The sequence below is a fragment of the Diceros bicornis genome, chromosome 22 (assembly GCF_020826845.1).
Source record: "Diceros bicornis minor isolate mBicDic1 chromosome 22, mDicBic1.mat.cur, whole genome shotgun sequence".
NCBI lineage: Eukaryota > Metazoa > Chordata > Mammalia > Perissodactyla > Rhinocerotidae > Diceros > Diceros bicornis.
This window is the reverse complement of record NC_080761.1, coordinates 17990126-18015875: the sequence shown is the minus strand read 5'-3', so window position 1 is coordinate 18015875 and position 25750 is coordinate 17990126. Positions and strand designations below refer to the sequence as shown.

At 39.1% G+C, this 25750-nt stretch overlaps 1 protein-coding gene across 5 annotated transcripts in view; it reads left to right on the top strand.

Annotated features, from left to right (window-relative positions):
* The window catches only part of PCSK5 (proprotein convertase subtilisin/kexin type 5), a 448916-nt gene that overhangs the window by 110186 nt on the left and 312980 nt on the right, over positions 1–25750 (top strand). For all 5 annotated transcript variants that reach the window (XM_058565628.1, XM_058565627.1, XM_058565629.1 and 2 more), the window contains exons 4-5: positions 4863–5006; positions 9346–9422. In XM_058565628.1, the coding sequence (XP_058421611.1) occupies positions 4863–5006; positions 9346–9422 (221 nt within the window). The remainder of the gene's footprint in view (positions 1–4862; positions 5007–9345; positions 9423–25750) is intronic.

The window sequence follows — 25750 nt, the reverse complement described above, 5'->3', positions numbered from 1 at the left end:
CTCCGCATAGCTGGAGAAGCGGTACATCGGGGCGCGCCCGGGATCCGAACCCGGGCCACCAGCAGCGGAGCGCGCGCACTCAACCACCAAGCCACGGGGCTGGCCCTCCGTTTCAGTTTTTAACAGTTGAGGAGTTTCCATAGCCGTGTGGGCTGGTGTCAGAGTGCTTGGTTTTGAATCCTAATTCTTCTATTGACCAGCTGTTTGAACTCTGGAAAGTCACCTGCGCTGATAAATCTCATTTTCTTTATCTGTTAAAAGCAGATGATAAAAGTAAAAGTACCTCTCTCAAATTGTTGTTCTGAGTCTTAAATGAAGCTAGTCCATATAAAGTGATTAGTATAGCGCTTGGCCATGTGAGGAGCTAGTAGATGTCAGTTACATTTCCACCTAAGGGAGTATCAGTTCTATTTTTTTCAATTTCTTAGAGCTCTTGGACTCAAAACTTTACAAAGGATTTCAAGTATATATACATTTTACTAAGTTGACTAGATATGTTTCTGAATTTGTCTATAAAAGAGATTTTCTGTATATTTAATTCTGCTTTCTTATTACATTGGATAGTCAGAGATGCAGTCTTATGAACCGCTGTATCAATAACAATGAACAACAGATGCTTTCAGTGTTAGCAGGCTATTGGCAGCTTATAAATTGGCAGATCATTGGAGACCCTCAGAACTTGGAGAAGTTTAAGAGGAATGATATTGAGGGTTTTTTCCCCCTAGTCTGAAGAAAATGATGGTGAGAACATAACAAAGGTGTTTATTTTGGGTATAAACTGTGCTTTCATTAAGCAAACACTGTGATATGTTTATGAAGACACAAGAGAAGTGGACACACCCAGAGTGGTTTATAGGAGAATAGCTCATAACCCTGGTATGGAAAATGCTGTTTCTAGAACTCACTGAACAATCTTTTTAAAATTTCATTCCTAAAAAGAATAAAAGCTTTTATGGATAAGGAAGTGGGAGTCCTAGGTGGTAACCATTGTTTCTGCAGATATTTTCCATTTTGTGTCGTTTCTAAATACTTAATCATTTGTGCATAGACCATCATTGAAATATAGTACATTATTCGGAACTGAAGGTACATACATTTATTATAAATATTTATCTTGCAAACACTGTGCACATATGTGGTTTTTATCAGCTTCAGATATGCTAGAAGTTTCTGACTGGCCCCTTTTGTGAATACCAGGCTATGGACTGCATATGTGGTAACACAATTCCAGAAACTAGTCTCTAGCTCTATCTCTGGCAGAGATCTTCCCAACATGGTTGACAGTATATGAGGGAATCATGGCTATTTTGTGTTCCTTTTGCCTTTGAGTCCTACTGTAACACAGATTCCGGTTAGTAAATAGAGCTTAGTTTAAAGACCATTTTGATCAGGCAGGTGAAGAAATGATAAACTCATTCTCTTCTTTGGTCAGTGTTGACTGGCATCAATATTTTCCATAGTCTTTGCTCTTTGGACAACTTGGGTATTCCAAACAACTATACTAGAAACAACTATATTAGAAAAATATTTGGAAGCATGGACCACTTGAAATATGTGTTAAAAATCTAAGGTTCGGGCCGGCGCCATGGCTTAGCGGTTAAGTGCGCGCGCTCCACTATTGGCGGCCGGGGTTTGGATCCTGGGTGCGCACCGAGGCACCACTTCTCCGGCCATGCGGAGGCCGCGTCCCACATACAGCAACTAGAAGGATGTGCAACTATGACATACAACTATCTACTGGGACTTTGGGGGAAAAAAAAGGAGGAGGATTGGCAATAGATGTTAGCTCAGAGCCGGTCTTCCTCAGCAAAAAGAGGAGGATTAGCACGGATGTTAGCTCAGGGCTGATCTTCCTCACACACACACAAAAAAAGCTAAAAGTTAAAAAAATCTAAGGTTCACATTCAGGATTTAGGGTTCTGAATTAAGGGTCCTCTGACATTATTATTAACTTATGAGAAACACCCCAGGCTCTGCTCATCTTTTTTTTCCTTTTGACATCTTGACTACTCACTATATTAGATTATCCAAATGAAAGTATCAATTGGATGTTTCTTCTCCTTCGCCTTCCACTAATACCATGTTGGTGGATGAAAAGAAAAAAGGTGGTACGAAAATATTTAATGGTAAAGTCAGATTGAATAGAAGGAGAGGTAGAAGGAAGAAACCTAATTACTCCACTTTTAACACACATGTTTTCCATAGACAGCTGGTTTTCTTCAATTTTCATAATTACAATTTCAGGCCGCATCCCACTACTCCAGGACGGTTGTCCCATTTGTGGGTTACTGATTTCCTGTGCATTTCCTTCCTCCAGCCCACCTCGTGGCCACATTAACATTACTTCATGTCACAAACAATACCACAGGTGGCCAGAGCAGATTTTGAAAGAGAAAAAATGAAATGGAAACCTGTCAAGGTTGCTTTGTGTTAAATTAAAATATTTGGTCAGGAGAGGCCCAAACTCTTGGCTAGAATGAGACTTCTGAAAAACGTAGAATTTTCAGAAAGCTACGCTCTTTCTTTCATGATTGTCTCCATTAACCAAGCATTAGCTGGGTATATACTTCTGGAGAGGTCGGAACAATAAACATAATGGCAGATTTGAACTTGGAAACATAGTGAAGATATGCTCTCATTTCTGCTGTGTAATTAATTAACCAATATTTACTGAAATCCTAGGTTAGACTTGGTTCTAGACTTGGTCTCATAATCAAGGAGACAAAATTCACACAGAAGATTCAACAGTTCAGCAGAATTCAGTGAGTAGGGGTTGAATTGTGAAGAACGGTGTGTGTGTTGTGTGTCTTTGTATGCGTGTATGTGTGTGCCTAAGTTGAGGGAAGGGGAAGAGACAGACAGTAGGCTGAAGAACTCAAGAAGAATTTATAGGAGGAGGTAGGACCTGCGCTGTGCCTGGAAAACTGAGGAGAGACGAATTTGGATCAGCAGAGTACAGACTATGGTAGTAGAGTGTGTGTGTGCAGGACTTCAAGTGCCAGAAAGAAGTCAAGACGGTGAGGAGAAGATGCAAATCTTCATAAAATATAGAAGCCCCTATTCCCTATGAAATTGATATTATCTGTGATGAAAAATGGGTGCACCCTTTCTTAAAACTACTACTTTTCCTAAAACTACTCAAGTGTGTTTATAACATTCAACAAAGGCAGTCTCATTTGGGGAATAAATTAATCAACAAATTCATGTCAGGGGGCGTTAGAGGTATCTGTCACTAGTTAGCATCTGATTTTGAGGAATGAAGTTTGGAAAGAGATGAGCTTCCATTTAGGTTGTACTTAGAATAAAAGCCAAGTCATGGCTACAAAGCCCCGAATGATCTGACCTCACTTCCCCTTCTAATTTGCTGCCTTCTGTGCCATTCTCTCTTGTTCACTAAGCTTCAGCCATACCCTACCTTCTTTCTGTCTTTGGTGTGCTGTGTGCTAAGCTCTTTCCTGTCTTACAGTCTTTGTATTGCTGTGTCCTCTACCAAGACACTTGTGTTTAGGTTGTTGGGCACACCAGCTCTTTCTCATCGGTCATGTCTCAGCCCACATTTCACTTTCTCAGAGACTGGAGTCCTTCTGACCATCCCACCTAAAGTGGTATACTTAGACCCTTCGGCATTCACCATCGTGTCACCCTCTGTAATTCTGTAAAACATATGAGTGCTCTGAATGACCTCATTTGTTTGTTTATTTATTATCTATACCTCACCTTTAGAGGGGTCCTTCGGTTAGGGACCTTGCTCACTGCCATATCCCAGCATGTAGTAGGTGCTCAATAAAGTGCGTGTTGGGTGAATCAGTGGCCTTGGGGTCTCCATTATGCTTAGTGCGTACAAGCTTGCATTCTCTTCCCCTCCTGAAGTGCTAAACTATTACAAAGCAGGAAGGAAATAGTGAATGGTGAAAGACCTGGGGTGTCTCAGTTGCTATGGCATTATGTTACAGCACATTGCTTTTCCTTTGTTCCTCTCCTGAGTCTTAAGAACCTGGAAAACAACACCACTCAGAGGGATATTTCAAAGAGATGGACTTTGAAGGAACAATTGTGTGGGTTGGACAAAGGCTAGTAAATTATATCAGGAAAAGCTGCTGGTTTAATTCATTTCTCAATATGTTTGTGTGTTGTAGCCATTGGGGAATGAAATGACTGCACATAATGAGCTAAGGTTCGATGTTTCTATAAACCTTGAAGCCCTCACATGCATTTTTCTGTGTATGTCACCTTTCTGTACTTTGCACTATTCTTCTTTCCCTTCTCAGAGTAGCACTGAATGAGTGTCTGCCCCCTACAAACTATGGTACAACAGCTATTGTTAATCTATTGAAAGAAGTTTGAAGAAACTGTTATTATTTCTCATTCATGGGTTTCTCACAGTAGCACACCTCTGGCTGACACTGTACAAAAGCTGCCTGAGTTCTCATTTGTAGCTGGATCGGCTTCTAGGTGCCTGGTTAAGAAATTATAAAGTATATGTTCTTCAGTTACCTTATCTGGATTTATAAAGGAAATGCTACACAACGCCTTTTATGTGTCATTAATACACACTAACAATAAAATGATACAACCATTATTCTGCTGTTGAGATATACTTTATTTTATTATATTTTCCCAAAGGATTTATGGTATTAGAACACAGCAGAGCTAGCAGAAGAGATTTCTGTTTCGCTTGCCTTCCCCACATCTATCCTTCCTGCCTTCCCCTGTGATCATGCTGGAGATCTGTTCTTCTACTCAACCAGGCAATCCACCAAATTTTTGTTAATTTAATGCATTATCTTAACAAGTAGGTAATTCTCCCATCTCCTGACTATTGAGTAATCTGCAATGTCCATTTCTCCCTCTTCCTCATTTAGCACTGCAGTGACAACACGCATCCCTGCCAATCGGACATGAATATTGAAGGCGCCTGGAAGAGAGGCTACACGGGAAAGAACATTGTGGTCACCATCCTGGATGACGGCATTGAGAGAACCCATCCGGATCTGATGCAGAACTATGTGAGTGTTTGCTGTGCTCAGAACACCTTCCCTCTTCAGAAGCAAGGGAATTCATGTTAGGGTTATCAAAAAGGGGGAAAACTGAAAAATGCAACTAACAGGTACAATAGGCTCTGCGTACTGCTCCCATCTTGTAAAAGATGCGCTCTCGGAGTATGGGAAGCGTGAGATAACGCTTTCAACTCTCAGTGCTTCTGATGTTCCGATGAAGAAAAGCAGGTGATCGGGTACAGAAACCCCACCACCATCTGCTACTGACAACAACTGCTCCTCTCCACAGTTCATCCACACAGCCAGGCAACACTCTTTGTTTCTTTTATGGAGAAAAGTGTACTCAGAACTTTTCTCACGTTATTCTGCTGTTCTTTTTCTTTCTCTGCCTCTCCTTTTTTTTTTTCTTTGCTGTGGAAGATTCACCCTGAGCTAACATCTGTGCCAGTCTTCCTCTATTTTGTATGTGGGTCACTGCCACAGCATGGCCGCCAACAAGTGGTGTAGGTCTGCGCCCAGACCTGAACCCAGACTGCTGAAGCGGAGCATGCCGAACTTAACCACTAGACCATGGGGCTGGCCCCTCTGCCTCTCCTTTTTTAAAGGACAGTAACAATGAGCCTCCCAGTAGTCCTTAGGAAAAATCAGTCAATTCCCTTTCTTAAGAAGGAACCGCAATTCCAGGGCTTAGAACATAAGATGAGCCCAAGATCACAGAGCAAGTGAAAGTGCTGAAACTCAGTACTTTCATTGAAAACTGTGGTCTTGATACGCAGTGCCCAGTGTGGTGGTGACCTATTCCTGGACACAGGGGTCATTTTCTGCCCCTAGGGCCTCCGGGTCCCTTCTACCACTTTGATATTCACTGCCTAGAAATGTGTCAATGACCCTTCTGCCCTCTACTCTCCAAACTTATCCCTTCCGTTGGCTTCTCTTCCCTAAGTTTGGTTAAAAGCATCATAATTATCTCCCAATATGCCATTCTCTGCTGCAAATATTTGTTTCCTGACACCATGGTGTTCTCTCTAAAATATTTCTTTTCTTACTAAAGAGCCTGCAGTGACTCCCTGTTGTCTGCAGATACAGCTCTCTGATTCCCATCGGAGCTCAACAGAAACTCCCAGTGGATCCCACACACACTCATGTCTCCTGACTTCTCCTCCTCTAACCTCTTTTCTGTTGACAACTATTTCCACCCAGGAACACTGATATCGCTACATACCCACTTAAAATTCACTCACTTTTACCCACGTCCCTCTCTGTTCCTTTATGCTTCCTTTTAATGCGCAAATTTTGGCTGTGTGAGCTTTCCTAAATTGTATTTCATGTTGATATTGAAAAAAATTTCTCTTAAATTGGCAATGTTCTATCACCTTACAAGTTTCTCTGGTATTCTTGAAAAGACAAGCAGCTCTAAATGATGGTGAAGTCCACTTTGACCCTTAACAAGGAAAATCATGGGCTAGGGTGGGAAGCTTCACCCTTTATTTAAGGAGGGGCCCCACAGAGAATCCTAGGCTATAACTGAGAAGACACATCTCCTCAGATTTTTCTTTTCTGTATTCCAGTTCATGGTCGTTAAGAGAGCGACTTTAGCAAGCTCATCCCATCGCATCCCACTGTGCCCTGAGCCGGCAGAGAATTCTGAGATGGGCCTTGCCCATTGCTTCCCTCTGCCCATCAGCACAGAGGACTGGCCATCTTTGCATGCCTGCTGCCACTCTGTCCTGTTGGCTCCTCATTAACTGGTGGATACAGCAGTGGCCCTGAGGGACGTTGTCCTGGCCTCACTCAGTGGAGATGGCCTTTTCCTTAAGGCTGAGATTCAGAGAGAGGGACATCACGTCCTCTTGAAATCTGATCTCTCTCTCTCTCTCTGTCTTCTCTCTTTCTCTCTCTCTGTCTCTCTCTCTCTTTCACTGATTATCTTTGGCATGGGAAGGCTTGGTTTCTCTGCACAGTGCGGATCACTGTGTGTGTCTGTCTCTGTGACCGTCTCTCCTCTGGTCTCTCTCTTACCCGCTGCTGCAGCTTCTCATGAAACTGTTGGGGTGGAAATTGCCATATATTCTTGCTAGTGTTTCTTTCTCATTTGCTCAATCTCACTTATTTCGTGACACTTAATCTCTGTTAAATTAATTTTCCTTTTGTCACTCGAACCTGAAAAGACTCCATTTTATCTTTGCAAATAAAATACTTCCAAAGTCACTTCCTTGGCATGTCAGAAATTACCACTGACCCACACAGTCACCCATATTTCTGACCTATGAAGACCTCCTTCACACAGTCATACCCAGTATCGTCATATACTTTCATCATCTTCAACTACTTTTCCTTCCAATATTCTATTCTGTTGCTCTTTTTCTTTCAAAAATTCAGCCAAGAAACTTCAAAAATTAATTTTTTACAATGAAATATTGAAACAATTTTCCCTAAATTAGGTTATTTTCCCTAAGGTTAAAATGAACCGCAAATTCATTCAGTTCTCATTTGAACAAAACATTCGAGTGGCTGCTCTCACCCTGCCTCCAAGCACACTCGGATAAACTTGTGTCTCTTCACAGCATAGACTTTTAGAGCTAAAAAGGAACTTTGGCTTAGTCTCCTCATTTGATAGGGTAGATACTGACGCCTGAAGACTAAAGTGAGTTAGCCAGGTTATAGAAAGCTATAAAGTTAGTTATATAAAGCTATATGAAGTCACATAAAGCTACAGAACTATGGCTACCTATCTCCTAGCAAAGAAGTCTTTCTTGTCATGTGTGAAGAGGTTTTTATAGGGTGTTCCTGCCTCCCACTACATAGGAATGTATTTGATTAAATACAAATAGCTTTAACCTAATTGTGATTGCATTCTTCACCATTTTTCCCCCTTGAAAGAAAATTCTCCAGAATTGATCTGTGTAGTGAGCGGTACTGATGCCCTGTCAGTTCTCCTAATGCAGGAGCCTGTGAAGAGTAGAGAGAAGCACACTGGGTGGGGTGTCAGATGACCTGGGTTGCGGTCTTGGTCCCACAGGCAGTTTGTTTCATGCCTTTGGCCAAGTTCCAGTCTTGAGCCTCTGTTTCCTTTTTTTTATATACTCTTTTTTTAATTTAATTTTTTATTGAGATAACATTGATTTTTCAGGTGTATATCATGATATTTCTACTTCTGTGTAGACTACATGGTGTTCACTACTAAAAGTCTAGTTGCCATCCTTCACCATATGTATTGCCCTTTACCCCTTTTCCCTCCCCCTTCCCCCTTCCCTTCTGGTAACCACCAATCTATGAAATTTGTTAAGTTACACTAGATACATGCCCTTCGTGCTGTAATGACTACTAAGGGCAGGTGCAGGGCCCCCTTTGTATGGGAAGCAGAGCTTTACCACCTTTATATGTAATGTGTATTTTGCTTAATTCCCCCAAACATTTCAGACTTTATGTACTATAAATTATTTCCAGAAACAAGAGCCTTTGACAAAGATAGACAACAAAGATAGCATTTACTTTCACTAAAACTGATCAGGAATTATCATAAAGCATCAGAAAATTCAAAACATCCTAAATTAGTATCTAGTGATATAAATTTGAATGACAGAACAATCTAGTAAATTCTTTTTAGATATTTGGCAATTTTCACAATCATTTTTAAAAGCAAACAAATAAACCCAACTTTGGCTTCAGAGATACTTTGGCCTTGTTTTGAAACCTTGACATATAATAAAACTTTATTCATTAATTTGGTTGGGGCAGGAGGCCATCGGGTATTAGTAAAAAGTCTGAATTGTAGACTCTTTTATGGTAGATAAAACATCTGAAATGAGACAAGTATTGTCTAATACAGGTCCCAAGATACCTGATATAATGAATTTCTAATACTGGTTTTTAATTGGCTTACCAATTTTTTGTGAATGATTTTTGTCTTCAAAAAAATCTTTGTGTTATGATAAGGAATTTGCACACTCAAGAAATGAAGTGAGGCATAGAGAGAGAGTCCATGGAGAATAAACCACTTTGCTGCTGGGTAGTCCAGGAGTACTTCCCAGAAAAGGTGGTAATTGAGGACATCTTAGAAGGAATTGGATAGGGAGTCCATTCTCTGCGTGAGGGAAAAAGTACTGGCAAGAATGGACTGGACACTTCTTTGGTCTGTGGACAGTATTTCTTTATCTTAAGGGGCAAAAATACAAAATATGACACGGATTACTACTGAACATGGCATCTTGACATCGAACCATGAGTGTACCATTTAACCTAATTACTCTCTTGCAGAAATGTGATTAAGAATGCATGAGCCTTTGGGTTAATGGCTAATTAATAAACGTCCATCTCCTTTCTCTTTCTCTCTCCTCTGTGGCCACAGGATGCTCTGGCGAGTTGTGACGTGAATGGGAATGACTTGGATCCAATGCCTCGTTATGATGCAAGCAACGAGAACAAGTAAGGCCCAAGTGAGGGGTGGCTGGCGTGTGGCCGGCAAGGAGCTTTGTTTTCTGCTCTTGCTGAGGGAAGTATTTTTTTTTTCTTGAAAATTCTTCGTAACAATGATCCCTAATTTGCTCCAAGATAAACAAGTCTCTTTCCACTGAAGCTTCTGGGTAATAAAAAGGGGTGGTCTACATAATAAGAATGGTTGCAGAGAGATCGCTGGGGAATGACTCAGCATTTCCAGATCTTGAGGCTGCAGCTGGGGAATAAAGCTCCTCAGGTGGTAATTGGCCTGTGACCCATTTGTTTAGGAATGGGGTGCTAAAGGAAGCGGCTAAACAAAGTACCCCCCAAAAGAGTTACTTTATTCTGTTAAATTCAACAAATTTGATTGCATACTGTGCTTGAGGTCTCTGCCAAGGGGTTTCCTATTTTTGCTGCTTCTTTCCTCTGCTCTCCTCTGTAGTTAATGTGTTTCCCACTAATACACCTGAAATACCTATGAGGTTTGCCACGTGTGGAACACATTACCTTTCTTATCTCTACATTCAAGAGCTGTAGAAACCCATTTAACCACATTTACACCTTCCAGTTAGTATAGGAGCTTGTGTGAAAGCAAATGAAAATGCACATCCATTTGATAACGTAGAAAACCCACCATTCCTCAGAAAGTAAATGGGAATGTTTGTCCTGGCTTATGATGACCCAGATTCTCCAAAAGATTAGTAGATATTTCTAATCTCTAGATCGCATTAACTTTTTTCCTTTTATTGCAAACCTCCTCTAAGATAATGCTGTGAATTAGATACTCTTATTTGAATTTTTGTTTACATGTTTTAGTTTGGGATCACAGAAGTTGCAAAGAGAGCTGTTTTGCCCGTTTATTATATACTATTTCCAGCCTGCATTCTTTAGGGAAAAATTTCTCAGCTAGTATTATTTGATTAAGTAAGTCAATAAATTTAGGTAAAACCATATGACCTAGATAATTGTGACTGTACATAGATTTTTTTCTCTTTTTACCATCTACAAGGAGGCCTCAAAAAAGTTGCTGTGGAAAGTATGCTGTTTGTTAGTATTAATAACTGAGTAAATATTACAGATCAGATTTAGTGGTGAAAGCATTAATATACAAATTAATGTAGATAGAATTTTCCAGAACTTTCTAACCAAAAATAGAATGGGACCTAAATTAAACTGGATAGTTTTCTTTCAGGCCTGGTCATTACTGTCTAAATTACATGGTTTAAAGTTATAGTGAATTTCACACAAAAGGTTATAATTTGGGATAATGTGAGCTACTGTATTTAACCTAATTTGCCAACTAGCTTGAAACACTGAAGAAGAAACTTGAAGCTTCAATACTTAAAAAGTCACTGCTAATAAATTTCAATATATAGTCCATTCTGCAATAATGCGACACATACATTGCTAAATACACTCGCACTCTGCAAAATCTAAAACCACAGAGCGATAAGAAAATGAAGTTGGAGTTCAAGACTCAAAAACTTCACCACTGACACACACACAAAGATCACAGGGACCTATTAAAAACAATAGCCCAGTTTTACCCATGTTAAGTGGTTAAGAAATATATAAAATTATAATAACTGTAGCACTTTATCTTGAAAAAGACCTGAAGTTTGCTTGTGGAAGTGTGTGCCCATTACATCTACTCCTACTCAAATACCTGACATTCTGTGTGCAAGAGGAAAAGAGAGAGAAAGATTAAAATCTTAAAGAACACAAAATAGAGAGGAAAATTCCAAAATAGGTTAAGAGGAAAGAGAAAAATTAAGCAGAATGGAGGACACCCCCCAGGGTGGCCTTCGAAAGCGTGGTAGCTTGCAGTTAATTGTGAACTAGAAGGAGGTTACCTGAAATCTAAGAGGAAGTAGGCACACCAGATGTGAACAAGTGTGGACAATTGTGCCCCTGAGGATGATAGTAACCCTGTGTGTTTTGTGTATTCCTCCCGGGCTCAGTGCGGCTAGGTGTGTTTTCTAAACATTCACCTAGAGTTTTGGGGACAAAATTGTGCATAAACAAATGCAAATTTCACATTATGCTCAAATTCTTCTCTAATATGTCAATGGTATTGGAAAAAATTTGTGTTTCCAAGGCAAACATTATAGGAGAACTGACTGTACTATGTCCATTGGCTTAATTTATCCCATCGACATTTATATAGAGAAAAGAGAAACAGGAAAGCTATAGGAAAAGTCCAGATCATGTTAACATCCAAACTATCCTTGTGCAGGGTGCAGAGGGACAAGCGAAGAGGGGTTATGGGTTGAAACTGAAAATGTATTGTGCCCTGTAGCCAGTTCTACCTGAATCTACTTGTGGCGATTTTGCACTGAAACTTCGTGGTGATGGTGGCCGTTCTTCAAGGGTGTGTCTGACCTGTGACTAACGTTGCTAACCACAAAGTCTGTGTGTAAAGACAATGTTTTGAGTGTTGCCTTTGATGACTTCTTACAGGCTGCCTTTTAAAACTGTATTCTTTGTGAGGATTCCCTTTAAACTTGGCTGCTCCTCAAGACCTTTGTTCAAGAAGAATCACCGTGGTCCCGCTCGCTCTGGGGTATTCTAGTGTGTCCTGTTTTGACCCATTCTAAGCGCTGTCCATGGTCATTGAGTACAGTGTGGGTTTGATTGATTATTGGAGGACACAGGTGTTGTTCTAGATGTTTGCTTGGGTTTGTAGTCTTGACAGTGAAAGATGGCATTTTCAGAGGTGTAACACCAGCGCTCCATACCAGATACCTGGGACATCAGCTGTCCCATTATCTCCTCTCAGTAGTGCTGCCTGATTTTTTTTTGGCATGTGTTCAGGCATTTAGGGTTAAAATATCTTCTCTGCTCACTAGACCATAATTATAGATATGATTGATGGATCTGTCTTTAAGCGTGGATCGAGAGACAGATAAAATCTGTTTGAATAGATGTCACTTGGCATCAGGAAATAAGAGTGGGTTTGTAGTTCAGAAGAGTTGACTTTTAGCTGTGGTTCTCCTTGATTAGCTTTATGGTCTTTGGGCCTAACTACTCTGAGTTTTAAATGGACATAATAGTACTTCTAAAGAGTAGCAATAAAATATGTGAAACACTGAACATACTGCTGACTATGTAATAGATGCTAGATAATTATAGCTGTAATTATAATTATGTGTTCTATTCCCATATCCAGTTCTTGATAAATAATCAGTTAAAAATTACAATTATCTCAAAATATATATGCATATGGACATTTCAAATTTAAATTCAGACTTGGAGGTCTTCGTTTATTTCCAGCGTTAGAGATTTGGATAGGTCTTCCTGCTTCTTTAGGAACTGGGAGCTGTGAATCATTCAGTCTACAATAAATCTGCTTTCTTAAATTCCGTTTCCCCATCTCCCTCAGTGGAGCATGAGTCTGCGAATTTGACGTGAGATAGTGAAGGGGAGGAATTTCTAATCATCGTCGGAATGAGGAAGTTGAGGCATATGCTGTGCAAGTGCCTCCTCATTGTACAATCTGACCAGTAGGCTTCAGAGCATTTCTGGAATTATTTCATACTTGGCTGCATTTGTTCATTCATTCAACAGATATTCACTGAGACCTTGTTTTGTGAATGGCTCTGTGCTAAATGCTCAGGGGATACAATGATGAAATAATATAGGCTACTAAGTAATGGGCTGAATTGGTAGATGACTTAGTAAGGAGCTGTAACACCTGAAGGGTTTTCATACTAAGAGAGAAGGTACCCTCACAGCTTGCTGCAAATCACCTCTCTTAGACCTAACGTGGTTACATTTCCAGTGCCAAAGCTTTGGGGTGAAGGTAATAGCCTCTGAAGTACAAAAGTTATAAAAATCTCTTTCTTGTCACTTCTTCAAGTCCCCAAGTGGTATGTGGACCTAAATAACTGATGCTAAAGAAATGCCATTATTAGAGGAGACCGTAAAACCTGTCCTCCCATTCCGCTTTGCCTCCATTCATATTAGCTTGCCGAATAAAGCTGCCTGCATTGTTCTAAGCTTAAAATAGAAAATACCTTCCCCTGAATGAAACAGTTTCCTGGCATTTCGTACCACTGCTCCTATTTCTAATAAATGAATTATTGATGTCTGAGTTAGATTGTCCCCTCCCTAGGTTGCTTCTTGTTAAATGTTCCCTCTGCTTAAAAGTCATAGCAACATATTTAGTGAGAGGTGAGACCACGGCATTATATTTTGAATGTGTGATATGTGGGCCTAGAATCTAATTCCTTGTCAAAATAAACCAACCTGTAGGTTAAAGACTCATTTTCCAAAAGGAATGGATTTTTCATTTTGTTTCTTATCTCTATTTCCAGGAAGATTTAACCAGGGTGGATGGAAGCACATTTCTTCTGGTTCTTTGGTCTCCATTCATTCATAATTTCTGGTTGTAAGAATGTTGTCATGTTGCAGAAACTGGAGTGTGTGCGGCTTTCTCTTATTCTTGCAGACGAGGACTCTTGTCAGGAGCTGGTGTTCCAAAGCAAAGCCAATGAATGTAGTCAGTGTTTTCTGATTATATAGAAAATATTTAACTCAATATTAGAGGAAAAAACCACACTTGAGATCTATAACCTTAACGCTTTAGATCTGTCAACTTTATATCTATGACCTTAATGCTTCTAATGTAGAAGCATTATTTCTTCATACACAGGATTTAGTTAAATATGTTAAGATAAATTATCCTATAGCTAAGCAGGTCAGACAAAACCTGCAAAAGAAATTTGGGCCATTATCAGAGGCTGATTTGTTTTTCCAAATATTTTCAAAATTTTTCCTCTAATCCTTTTGCAAAATAACATCTATAACATACTACACAGCAGTTCCTCAGTCAGTGATTATCAAATGAATTTATGTAACATTGGCTGCAAAGGTATGTACTTGACACTTAATGTATACAAAACAGTCAGTTGTGAAAAATATCTGACACTTTTCATATAGAACCATAGATTTTATGTCCCTGAAAGAACCTGCAATGAATATTTTAGAAAATTCACTTCTATCATATGGGTTCATGATGCAATACATTGAAATAAGTAACATTTTTGATCATCTTTTAGGTTCTGGGAAGTGGTCTGGGTCTGGGTTCTCACAGAAAGTTGTAGTACAATAGGAAAAGGCCTCTCTCAGACCAGAAGCCAGCCATCCCTCTCCTTCTCCTCAACACTGGTTAGTCACCAAGTCCTGACAGTTCTCACCATGTAAGTCCTCCTCTTGAATAGCTCTCCAAAAACTCACACACCCCCATTCATCCCTCTACAGTAGCCTTCTGTTAGTCTATCCCCCTTCTCACCTGCATCCTTGTAAAATCTCTTAAATGGTTTCCCTGTCTCCAGTCTCATCCCATCCTGCTACCCGAGTGATATTTCTGAACCAAAATAAGAACAATAAAATCGTTTAGTGTCTTGACATTTTGTTAAAAATATAAGGCCCTTCATGACCGCACTCCTCCCTCATTAAGTCTGCTCTGCTCTCTGTGTCCGCTCCTCCTCCCACTTTATTTATCAGCCCTACAGGACTTGTGGAGTTCCCTGAGTGTGCCACAACTGTTCAGCCTTCCACTATCTGCCCCTGCATAATTCTTCTTCCCCTTTAAACTCAACGTCCCTTCCTTGCGATGCTTTCTCTCACCTCCCTGGTCTGAGCTGGATGCCCTCCAGTGAGTTTTCACAGCCCCTGTGAACTTACTTCTTTTAGAAAACCTTTCCTATTGTAGATGGGGTCACATTTACCAAAGAAAAGAATAGAGAGGCAAGAACAGATACAGGGATGATTTCCACTTTAGTTAGGGATATAAAATGTCTGTTTGGTCCTACTTAAATAATTACAAAAATGTCAGCCTTGATTGGCTCATCTACATGAATTAGCAAAGTGTGTCACAAAGTAGTAACTATTAAATGGTGTTACATATAGTGGACCTTTGTACCAGATATATTTTTTCTGACCCTCCACCCTGCTCTGTACCTCAGAAAGCGGATCTGTAGGGACTGTGTTAATGGGCTCCCTTGCCCTCTGACTTCCCATTGGGTTTGGCTAACAGAAGTCTCGACCAGGAGATCAGTGGGGTGCAGGAGGGTGAAGAAGAGGTATTTCTTCTCTGCCCCTTCCTTGCTGGGCCATTGGGGGTTTGCTGCATCCCTGAAGATCATAACTTCTGTGAGGTGGCCCTAAAGCTGACCTCATAGGAGCTGCCCTTTGTGGGTATCAATAATCACTTCCTCCTCAAGGCTCCTTAGAGCTAGGGGTTTCCCAGTGTTGCTAGTTCAGAACACTGCTCTATTCCCTACTGGTTCCCCAAACCCTGCCCGCATCTTTATGTGAGTCCCTTGAATAAATTTTTCTCATGCTACCGAGTATATAAGAGCCCAGTGTTTCCTGATTGGCTCTCAACGGACACAGGTATGTTAGTCCTTTAGCCTGGTATCTTTGGTAGGGTAAAAGGGCAAATGTTCAGACACTTCTAAGAAAGAAAATAATTATGTTCATAGGATTTTTCTAAGTGGCTGTTTATTCTTTAATGAGAATAAATACAGAAAATGGTTATCTAACTTTGAATTTCTATATACCTGTCACCTGAAGTGTAAATACTCATTTTTATAAAACAGTGCATCAATTATTCCAGGGATTATAATCATGATAATGCAGTTTTTAGACCCCTTTGTTCTTCCCTTTGTCAATTTTAGTGTGTTCTCATCAAGCATTTGGGGACTTAGTCCCTTGGGGCTCTTAGTAACAGTTTTGATAAAGGGTCTGACAGTTTTGATAAAGGGTCTGATTGATGCTATAGGTTAAAATGAGATTTGGGTATAATTTATGCTAACCCCATGCACTATTGACATGAATAATTGATAGTTGCTTCGATTTAAATTTCTTATTTAAAAAACAAACTCACAAATTCCTGAGGCCTCTGAAGAAGATGGAAATTGCAGTAAGGGAAAGAGATAAGTATCCTTTTTAAATAATGGATTAAGCATTTGAGCAGAGTTTCCAGATGGGTATATTTATTTATCTTTCTCTTTTAATCTTCTCCTCTAACCTCCACCTTGGATCCTTCTGTTTTCTTCTGTGTCCTTATGTATCCAGAGATATGGAAACTGTGGGGCATGAAGACCTTGAGAGGTTGGTGCTCGCAGTGTATTATTTGTATCGTTACAGAGCATCAGAGAAGCATCCAAGAACTTTGAAATGGGATCAGCCGGTGGATGCTCATCTTAGTTCTGAACAAGAAGGCAAACTGAGGAGAGAAGGAGCCCTTGTTTGGTTTCTCTCACTCCCTGTACAGTAACGAGAAGAACATGCTTAAAAAATAATCAAACGGCAAGCCGGCTGATTGCTCATTTTAATGTTATCAAGATATTTAGATATTGATTGCCTTCCTATTCAAATCAACTTTCTTCTTAGTTAAGGGACTAAAGTTAGAATTTTGTTTTTACAAGGTAAAAAAGATATAATTTTTATGTCTTAGCAATTCAGTTAATTACAATAGAAGCCTGTTGTTCCACTATACTTAAGTGTGTGTGTAATATCAGTGGCAGGTGTGCACTTTAATTACAGTCCTTAATAAAGGGTGGAAAGGTAGAAAATATGTCCTTTAGATCAGGACTTATTTGATTAGTTCTCAGAGAATAGGTCACCAAAGAAGGCAAGGTGATATAGTAAAAAATATTCTGCTTTCAGATGCGACCTGGGTACCATCCCAGCCATGTTGGACACTATGTCTCTGGCCTTGGAGAAGCATTCTTGTCAGAGCCTGCCTTGCCACATCAGTATCTCACTGTCTCTATTTAACTTAAAGAAATGATCAAAAGATCTGTAAGTCTATTTGACTATATTTGAATGCAGTGGAAGCAACTGCTGATAAAATTAGCACATCTGCATGTTGCCTCATTCACTGCTCACAACAACCCACATTCAGAGAGAAAGTCTAGAGAGGTGAGATAAAGTGCCTCATGTCACCAAGTGGTGGAGTCAGACTTTGAGCTCATTTGTTCCCACTTCATCTATTTACCTGCATAGCTAAATTAATCTGTGGTCGAGTAGATGAGAAATTAATTTCTGTGTTGAGCACATGGTTCAGTAAGTTTACTACCTTGGGAGAGCTGTAATCACCAGAATGTTACACCACTGTGTTCAGTAAATACTTAATAGCCTGGCTCTACCAAGTGCTGGTATTCAGAGCCCTGTTTCCCCAGAGAGAGGGGATTGGTCCACAATAATTGCAAACACTTTATGTACATGTGACTTTGAACAAGTAACAAAGATCATTTATTACAAAATGATTATATAGATTGGGCTTCACAATGGTATTTGTTCTGTGGATGTAAAGGAAGGCCACCTAAATGAGACTAGAAGCTATTGATTCAGAGCTTGCTATAGGAAGGGAGTCACTTGAAGAGACTCAATGGCAAACACAGAACTGGGAAAGCTTTATAGTAAAAAAAAAAAAAAAAAAAGGAAGGCTTCAGGTATGGTCTGATCAGAGGTTGGCTTGGGGAAGCCAGAGCTTGGGTCTCTGTTCTCAAACAATTCTACTAGTATATATTAATAGCTTTTTTTGTTAAATTAAATTTGAGTGAGTACCAGGTGGTCATTATGTAAGTAAATGTTTTGGGAAACTACATAAAAGTGCCCTTACTATTATTTTCAAAGGTGATAATAATTAAGTGATAGGGAAAGTTTTAGTCTAATTCTCAGAGGGCAGGTAGGTAGTTTTCACATTTCTCTAAATGGAAATATGGACTATTTGAAGCTGGAATCACATAAACTAAGAGATGTTTTCCCAATGTGTTTGCACTTCAATGACAACCCTTCAGAGTGCTCTAGAATTGTGGGCTGTGCAAGAAAGATTCTCTGTAGGAGAAAAGACTGAGCCCAAGGGGAGCCTGTGGGAATTAGAAACCTTCTCCTAGCCTAAGAAGGGGATGGAGTCTTGAGGATGTGTCCTCTGGAGAATTGAAGAGAATTCCCTTGCCTATAGAACACCTAAAATAGCTCGAAGGAATTGAGAAGAACAGCAGACTACTTGTGATTTTCCAGCACATTTCCCTGAATCTCCACTTTCTCCGCCGCATGGTCTCATCATAAGCTGCCATCTCATGAATTTTAGAAAAGACTGACCTTTGTGAGAAGAGTTTACCTCCTCCTATTTTTAGATATCCCTACACCATCTGCATATAATTTACATATGCTAGTAAAGGCATTTGAATTTGCATGAATTGCAGATGAAATACCTTGTGGTGACATCCTGGGCTGAGATTAGCTGACTGCTAAAGATTTTGTATGACCTTTTTGCTCTAGGTTGGTTTTTCCTCTTTCTGAGGTTCATCCTCACAGGATCACACCACCTCCCACACCTGTCCCAATTACCAAATATAGACTCTTATTTTCTCTCCAACCATCCAGCCTCATCTGTATCAGGTTGTCACAGATGCCTTTCTTTTTCCACCATCCTGATACCTTGATCTTCCCATAGGCTCTAGCATAATATTGTCATGCAGAGAGAGAAGCACACATTTGTCTCTAACAATTGCCTAGTCCTGGCAGTAGTTCACATAGTTTGTACTAGGTGATCTGGCCAGGACTTGAGTTGTTCAGCAGTTTTAATTGTGACCTATGTTGTTAATTTTATCAGATGTCTGACTCTTTCATAAAATTTATTTATTTGCTTTCTAAAGGAATCACACGTCCCTTTAATACTTTTCAAAGGAGTGGGAAATATTTGAAACAAAAACACTTGATTGTTTTTCTCCATCTCTTATCGACCCATCTCGTGCATCGCATCGGGAGTATTAGGGGAAGCTGGATGACAGAGAGCATCACTGGTGTATTTGTAGAAGGGTTAATTTGTACTTGTTGAAATCTTTGCAGCTCAAATGCAAATATGAGAAGGTATTCAGATAAGCCATTGCAAGTTATATGAATATTTTTCTTTCTTATTTATGATCATACCTACTGTTTCAACATCAATTCATTCCATTTATCATTATCTAATTTTCTCATTGTGTTTCTATGAGCTTCTGTTAGAATCTCCATTGTAAAACTTATGTAAATTATAAGGGATGCTAAATCATGTTTAATTCATCCTGGTTGAAATAAAATAGTCATAACTTCTTATGCATTATGTTTTTTCCATGTCTTTGATTAGGGAGATGCTGTTTCTTCTTATGCTAAGAAAGTAAACTTTGTTAAGGATGGTACTCATATCTTAAATTCACGTTTTTCTTATAAGATTCATTGGTTTCTGAAATCTATATGAATATTAACGCATATAGATTTTCAAGACGTGTATTTGGAGTGAAACAGGAAAATGTGTATGGAGGAGGGAGGCCCAAGTAACTGTTTGCTAAATAAATTGTTTAATAACATTGAATAATCCTTTTATACACTGAGAGGATGTTTGGAGCAATACCCTATAAAAGCATGTCTGTGCTGATACATGGAGAAACACTACATGTTGTTCATGCTTGAAAAGTTATTGCTATGTCATTTTAATAATATATAAAACTCAGTATACGTGAGCTGCTTATTCGGTTTTCCTGTGAGCAGTTCTCTGGCTTTGAGAAGCTTGGTACGTGATTTAGGTGAGGGAGTGGAGAAAACTTTGTGCCCCAGAGAAACCTTGGCTGTTTTTGCCTTGGGCTATAAACTCAGCAAAGTCTAAATAGAGTTCAGCAGGGTCAGTATGTGTTCTCCATGAGAGAAGGAGAAGAAAGAACAGCTTTTCTGGCTCCCTTGACTAGCATTAGCCCTTCAAGCCATCTCAGATCTCCCCTTCTCAAATACAGAGGCGTCATATCCTAAGAATAATTTATCTAGAACTTTACAGATTGCAAAGCATTTTAGGTAATTGTTTTGGTGCCCCAGTATCTGAATTCTTTTTTTTTTTTTTTTTTTTTTGCTGAGGAAGATTCACCCTGAGCTAATATCTGTGCCAGTCTTCCTCTATTTTGTATGTGGGTCACTGTCACGGCATGGCCTCTGACAAGTGGTGTAGGTCTGTGCCCAAGAACCAAACCTGGGCCGCCAAAGTGGAGTGCGCCAAATTTAACCACTAGGCCACGAGGCCAGCCCCTGAATTCTTTTTTGTGTAGAAGGAATTTTCTGTATTATGACTCTTGGTGGGGAGCCAAGAGTTCTTTCCAGTATGATGGCCAAAAATGCCAGATACTGTTAACTTGCTCAGCCTCCCTTGCTCAAGTCTAGGACACAGGCCATGTGGCCTAGATTCTAAAACTCAGTAGCACCTGTGCAGGCAGGTGACCCAGACGCCAGGTAAGCTGTCACTCACTTACCTGTGTCCTTCTCCTGCTCTTCTCTCAGTGGGTCTTTCCTCATGGAGCAGCTATGTGTTTTTCTTGATCCTTAGTCTCCAATGTGGTCATTTAGTGCTCCCAACAATTCTGAACTTTCCAATATCCTTTTAATAAACTACCTGTCTGCTTAACTCAGTTAATTACAGCAAAGAACCTGAAATTAAATGTCATTATCAGTGCCCCCTCTTTCCAGAGGAAGTAAGTAAAATTCAAGGCAGGTTCACGAAGCTTGTAAAAATGAATCTAGTTTCCAAACTCATGCTCTTTGTATCACATAATACACTCTTAGATGCTCTTTTTTTGAATATAGTGTTCATAAGCAATAGACACTTTTTAATTCATGGAAATAATTGTAGTTAGTTTATGAGAGTTTAGTGCTTATTTTATGGCATATGGTTTCATTCAGAAAAGACTTCTTACTGGGAGAATAGCATTGTGCTTTGTTTATATCTTAAAAATCAAACTAGTGATATACTCACAGTATGTAGAAATTTAATGTCGATCTGTCACTTAACTAATACAACAATTAAAACAAACCATTAGGCAGGATGTGATTTGGAGACCATTGAGTTTCCAAAAGTGTTTCATGGAACCCTAGAATCTGTTGTTGGATGTGACAGGCTGCCCAAGCGTTACTCAGGAGGCTGTGTGGAATGGGTGTAGCCCTCTCTTTGTCAACTAAACCACTCCCCTTTTAAAAATCTACATTAAAATCTGTTTTAGATGGTGGTATTTCTCCTAAAATTATATTTAAAGTAAAAAGTTCTGTTTCTACAAAACAAAATAAACCATTGTAAACCAGCGCTACAGACCATAGGAATAGGGTTTAGACAAGTTGTTGCTGGAGATAGGCAGAAATTGTCGGAAAGGCTTCTGGAGGTGGTAGCATTTGACCTGGGTCTTGGAAAATGCCTAATGGAAGAGAATAATCATTACTACTGAGAGAAAGTTTGTAATAGCTGACAGTGTCTTCCTATTATTAGTGAGCTCCTCACAAGCTTTGGAATAAAAGGCATCTTCTTGTTTAGCCATTTTCTTTTTTTCTTTTTTGTGAAGGGGAGTGCTGTTTCCCTAGTTTGCGTCTCCTTTATCTAAAACTCAAATCTAAACATATTTTTCCTCTATCTTCAAACCCTTTATGACCAAGATGTACACAAAGAATTTATGATATATCCACTATCTTTTAGCCTCACCACTTAACTCATACTTGCATTATGCTCTAGTTTTAACTCATTTTTTTACAGGTCTCTGAAAATAGCATGCTTCATTTGTACTGGAGACTGGTAAATAGTAGGCACTCTGTAAGTAGTTACATTGTTATCAGTTTACCGTGCTTTGAGATTGTTAAATGTATGATGTTATCTCGATGTGTGTTATGATTATTACTAATTTAATCCATTTGGAAGCTGAATGTTGCTACATCCCTGCTCTGTGGTGGGGTGATTGCCTTTTTTTTTGACTTGAGAAAACCAGGGAAGGAAAAAAGACCATGAAATGCAAAATATTCAAATTTTATGCATGGAGAAACTAAACCTAGTCAGAAATAAAAGTTTTAAATGAATTTTAATTTGTTGTTATTTTAATATTCCAAATTACTTTGTAAAATTGCTCTAACTACCATTTTTGATTTTGTTTTTATTTGTCTTAAATGAATATAAATAACTAACTGTTTCAGTAACAGAAAAAAACCTTCTGTTTAAACTGAATATTTGTTGCATGTATTTTCCATAGCTAAAATTAAGAAGCTTCCGTTTAGACTCTGAGGAACAGAGTGCAATTTGCATGGAAAGAAAATATTGCCAGTTCCCTAGGGCTGTGTTCATTAACATCAACTGATTCTGATTCTTAGCATCAGAAAGGAAATTATAAATTAATTAACCTTTGGTTTAGGGTTTTTTTTTTCTTTCAGGTGTTATGCGCTGGCCTTTCTTGAAATAAGGAGGTAAATCAAGTAGTATAAGCTTCAAAAAAATGTTTTCACTAAGTAATTTTAGGATGAAAAGGTGAAAATGGGCCATGCACATATATTTACTGATTAGCAAAACTTTTGAGATAATTCCTTGAGAGTGAAAATCACTCCCGTTCTCTGTATCATTACACACACACACACACACACAGACACACACACACACACACCTTTCTTATTATAATTGTATTCTTATTTCCTAACTATAATGTTGATCTTAAAAATTAAGGTCAAACCTCTTAAATATTTAGCTTAAGTGGGAAAGAAACAATTGAGAAATAATTGGACCAACTTAAGGAACAACTTCAGATTTAGAATTTAGTTGAAAAATTTGAAGTAATAATCCTAATGAGTTGTGCATACTCAAAAAATAGCAATGGTTGAGGTCAGACATTTCCGCATTTATTATCTTTTCCTAATATGGGGAGATTAAAATTAATGAGACGGGAAGTAGACATGGTGATATTTTTGAATTGGGGTTACAAGCTAGAAATAGGGAAGCATGTCTGTGCAGGACGACTGTGAATATGAAAGTCTGATATGGGGAAACAAGCTAAGTGTTTGTAGGAATAACTTGGGACAAGTCTTTTTGCCACTGGGAGACTTAATTGTCTCCTGTGTGTAAAATGGAGACAAAAATAGCTATTGCAATATGCTGTGAGAATTACAGACAATGCATTCTGAATGTTCAGGATACTGCAGACCCTCCTAGCCTATGTAATAACTCATGTTTTGGGGGCGAACTGAGAGGTTTTGTCATCAGGAATGCCTAGTGACAGAGCTGCAGTGAAATGAATCATTGACACTTTCATCCTGTTATTTCTCTGGGGGAAATTGTTTCCACCCAATGTGGAACATTGATGTTCTAAGTGTGCAAACAGTGGCAGTGGTATCAGATTTTTTTTGGCAGGGGAGGGTGTGAATCTGAAATTCTCTTGGAAAGGCTAAACGGATCTAAGAGGTACAGAGATCATCTACGCTCTGTAGCAGTTGGTTATTTCAATGTCTTATCAAAGTCGGATTTTCATAGAAGAGTTTCAAAATGGAATAGTCCTTCTAAATCTCTTCAAGAAGACTGATCATAGTTCACTCATTCTCTGGAAATCACCACTTTTCTTTCCTCTTGCATTTGCAAAGAGGACATAGAAGAAAAGGAACATGATCATAAATTTTGAAAGTTCTTAGGTTTGCTTGATGACGCCAAGGTTTTCTTGACAAAAAGTCCTTAAAACCTCATTTAATTTTCACATTTTATTATATGATTTTTTTATTGGATTTATAGCAATTTGTCCTTCACAGAATGACCAAAGAAACTCATGCAAATACAGTAATTATGGTGGTTATGAAAAGAGCTGTGACAGTAAAGCGGTGGTGAATTGCTTATCCACACAGACATCTCTGTATGTTCCTGAGATTACCCTATGCTCTCCATCCTGATGCAAGAGAAAAGTTTTAAAACAGTGATTATTTCAACATTCTTGTTCAAAAATTTGATCTACCTTGTTTTCACCAGTTGGTTACTGGTTTCCATGGAAATGGAAATGGAATAAGCATTCCTTGATTTAGATTCTCAGCTGCCCCATGCCAACTGAGAGCTGTAAATGCCATTTGGTTAACAGCAAGGATCCAGAATTCTTCCATTTTAAAGTGGCAGAGGGAGAGGAAAAGAAAACGTTTGCCAAGTCGTTTCACTCTTCTCCCTTTGAAAAGAATACAGTGTTACGATTGTCTGAGATATTGACTGACGGTTATCGGACACATACAACATCCAGCAGCGCCTCTTCTGACTAATCAATTTAAATCTCTTTTCCACCCTTCACAAAGTTCCTTACCTCATTGCCATTCAGCTGGCCTGTAATTGCCTCCTGGTTGTCCACCTGCTGTCCCAGTGATGGGCACTGAGCTAGAAAGTCGTCAGATGTTGGAAGGAGACGATTTGGTGATCTCAATGATCTGCCACCTGAAAGGAAAAAATAATGTTGATAAAGGAAGTGTGTGGGGAATGAGTTGGAAAATTCTCACTCATGAGAGAATGTTAGTTAATTTTGCCATAAGAATTTTCCACTTCTGAAATTATCGCCTATATAATGACTCCATTTTCTGGAAGTATTCCATAGGGAAGATAATGAAGAATACTATAAATGCTTTAACATAAAATGTTTAAGTAGCATTACAGTTGTTTTCTTTTGTTTTTTGGAGTCTGAAAAGTTGAATCAAACTGAATGCTAAAATAAAACTTTAGTAGTGTATCATTAATACATAATGTTTTCTTTTATATTTTAAGATGTTTAGATGCTAGATCAAGAAGAAATGTGACTCTAGTTCTTAAATATAACCCAGAGCAGTTCTATGAACACGCTTTTCCTCTTGGGGCATAAAGGAGTTTCTCTATGTATAATGTCTAACTTTAATAAAGAAAACCAGACGTAATGGCTTCCAGCCATGGGCTGCCCTTGTGTCTCTAAGTGTGGTCTCACACCTAGCCAAGGCAAGTAATGTGTCGACTAAGGAAATAAGATCTTACCCCAGACTAGGAAACTGCTTGAATACTTTCAGGGAAATCTTACTGATGCTGAGCATGCAGTTCAGGGTCTGACATTTTCTATTATCACATTGTATTCGTGAGGGAATATCACTCTGATGACTGTTTTGGTGTAAACAGCTTATGCATTCCAGTGACTTGAGAAAGAAGCGTCTAGGATATGGAAGGGACTAGCAGAGAAAATACATTGAAGGTCGGGGTAGCAAGCCAGTTCTGGACATGGCGGTGACTCAACCTCTGTGGCTGCCTCTGCTCTCTCAAGGGAGGGGAGCAAGTCCTTGTTCTCTTACTTAATCCACAACCTTCCTGGTTTGGAGAAGCGGTGCAGGAGGGACTCATTATTGGAATAAATGGATGTCGAGGGGAGAAAAACATTAAAAATGAATCCACTTAAATCGAGGCCAGAGTCTTGTAATGAACGATGCAAATGGTGTTTTATTTTAAACAATTAAACTAAAATGATGAAAATACATGTAGTTTATTACCTAACAGAACT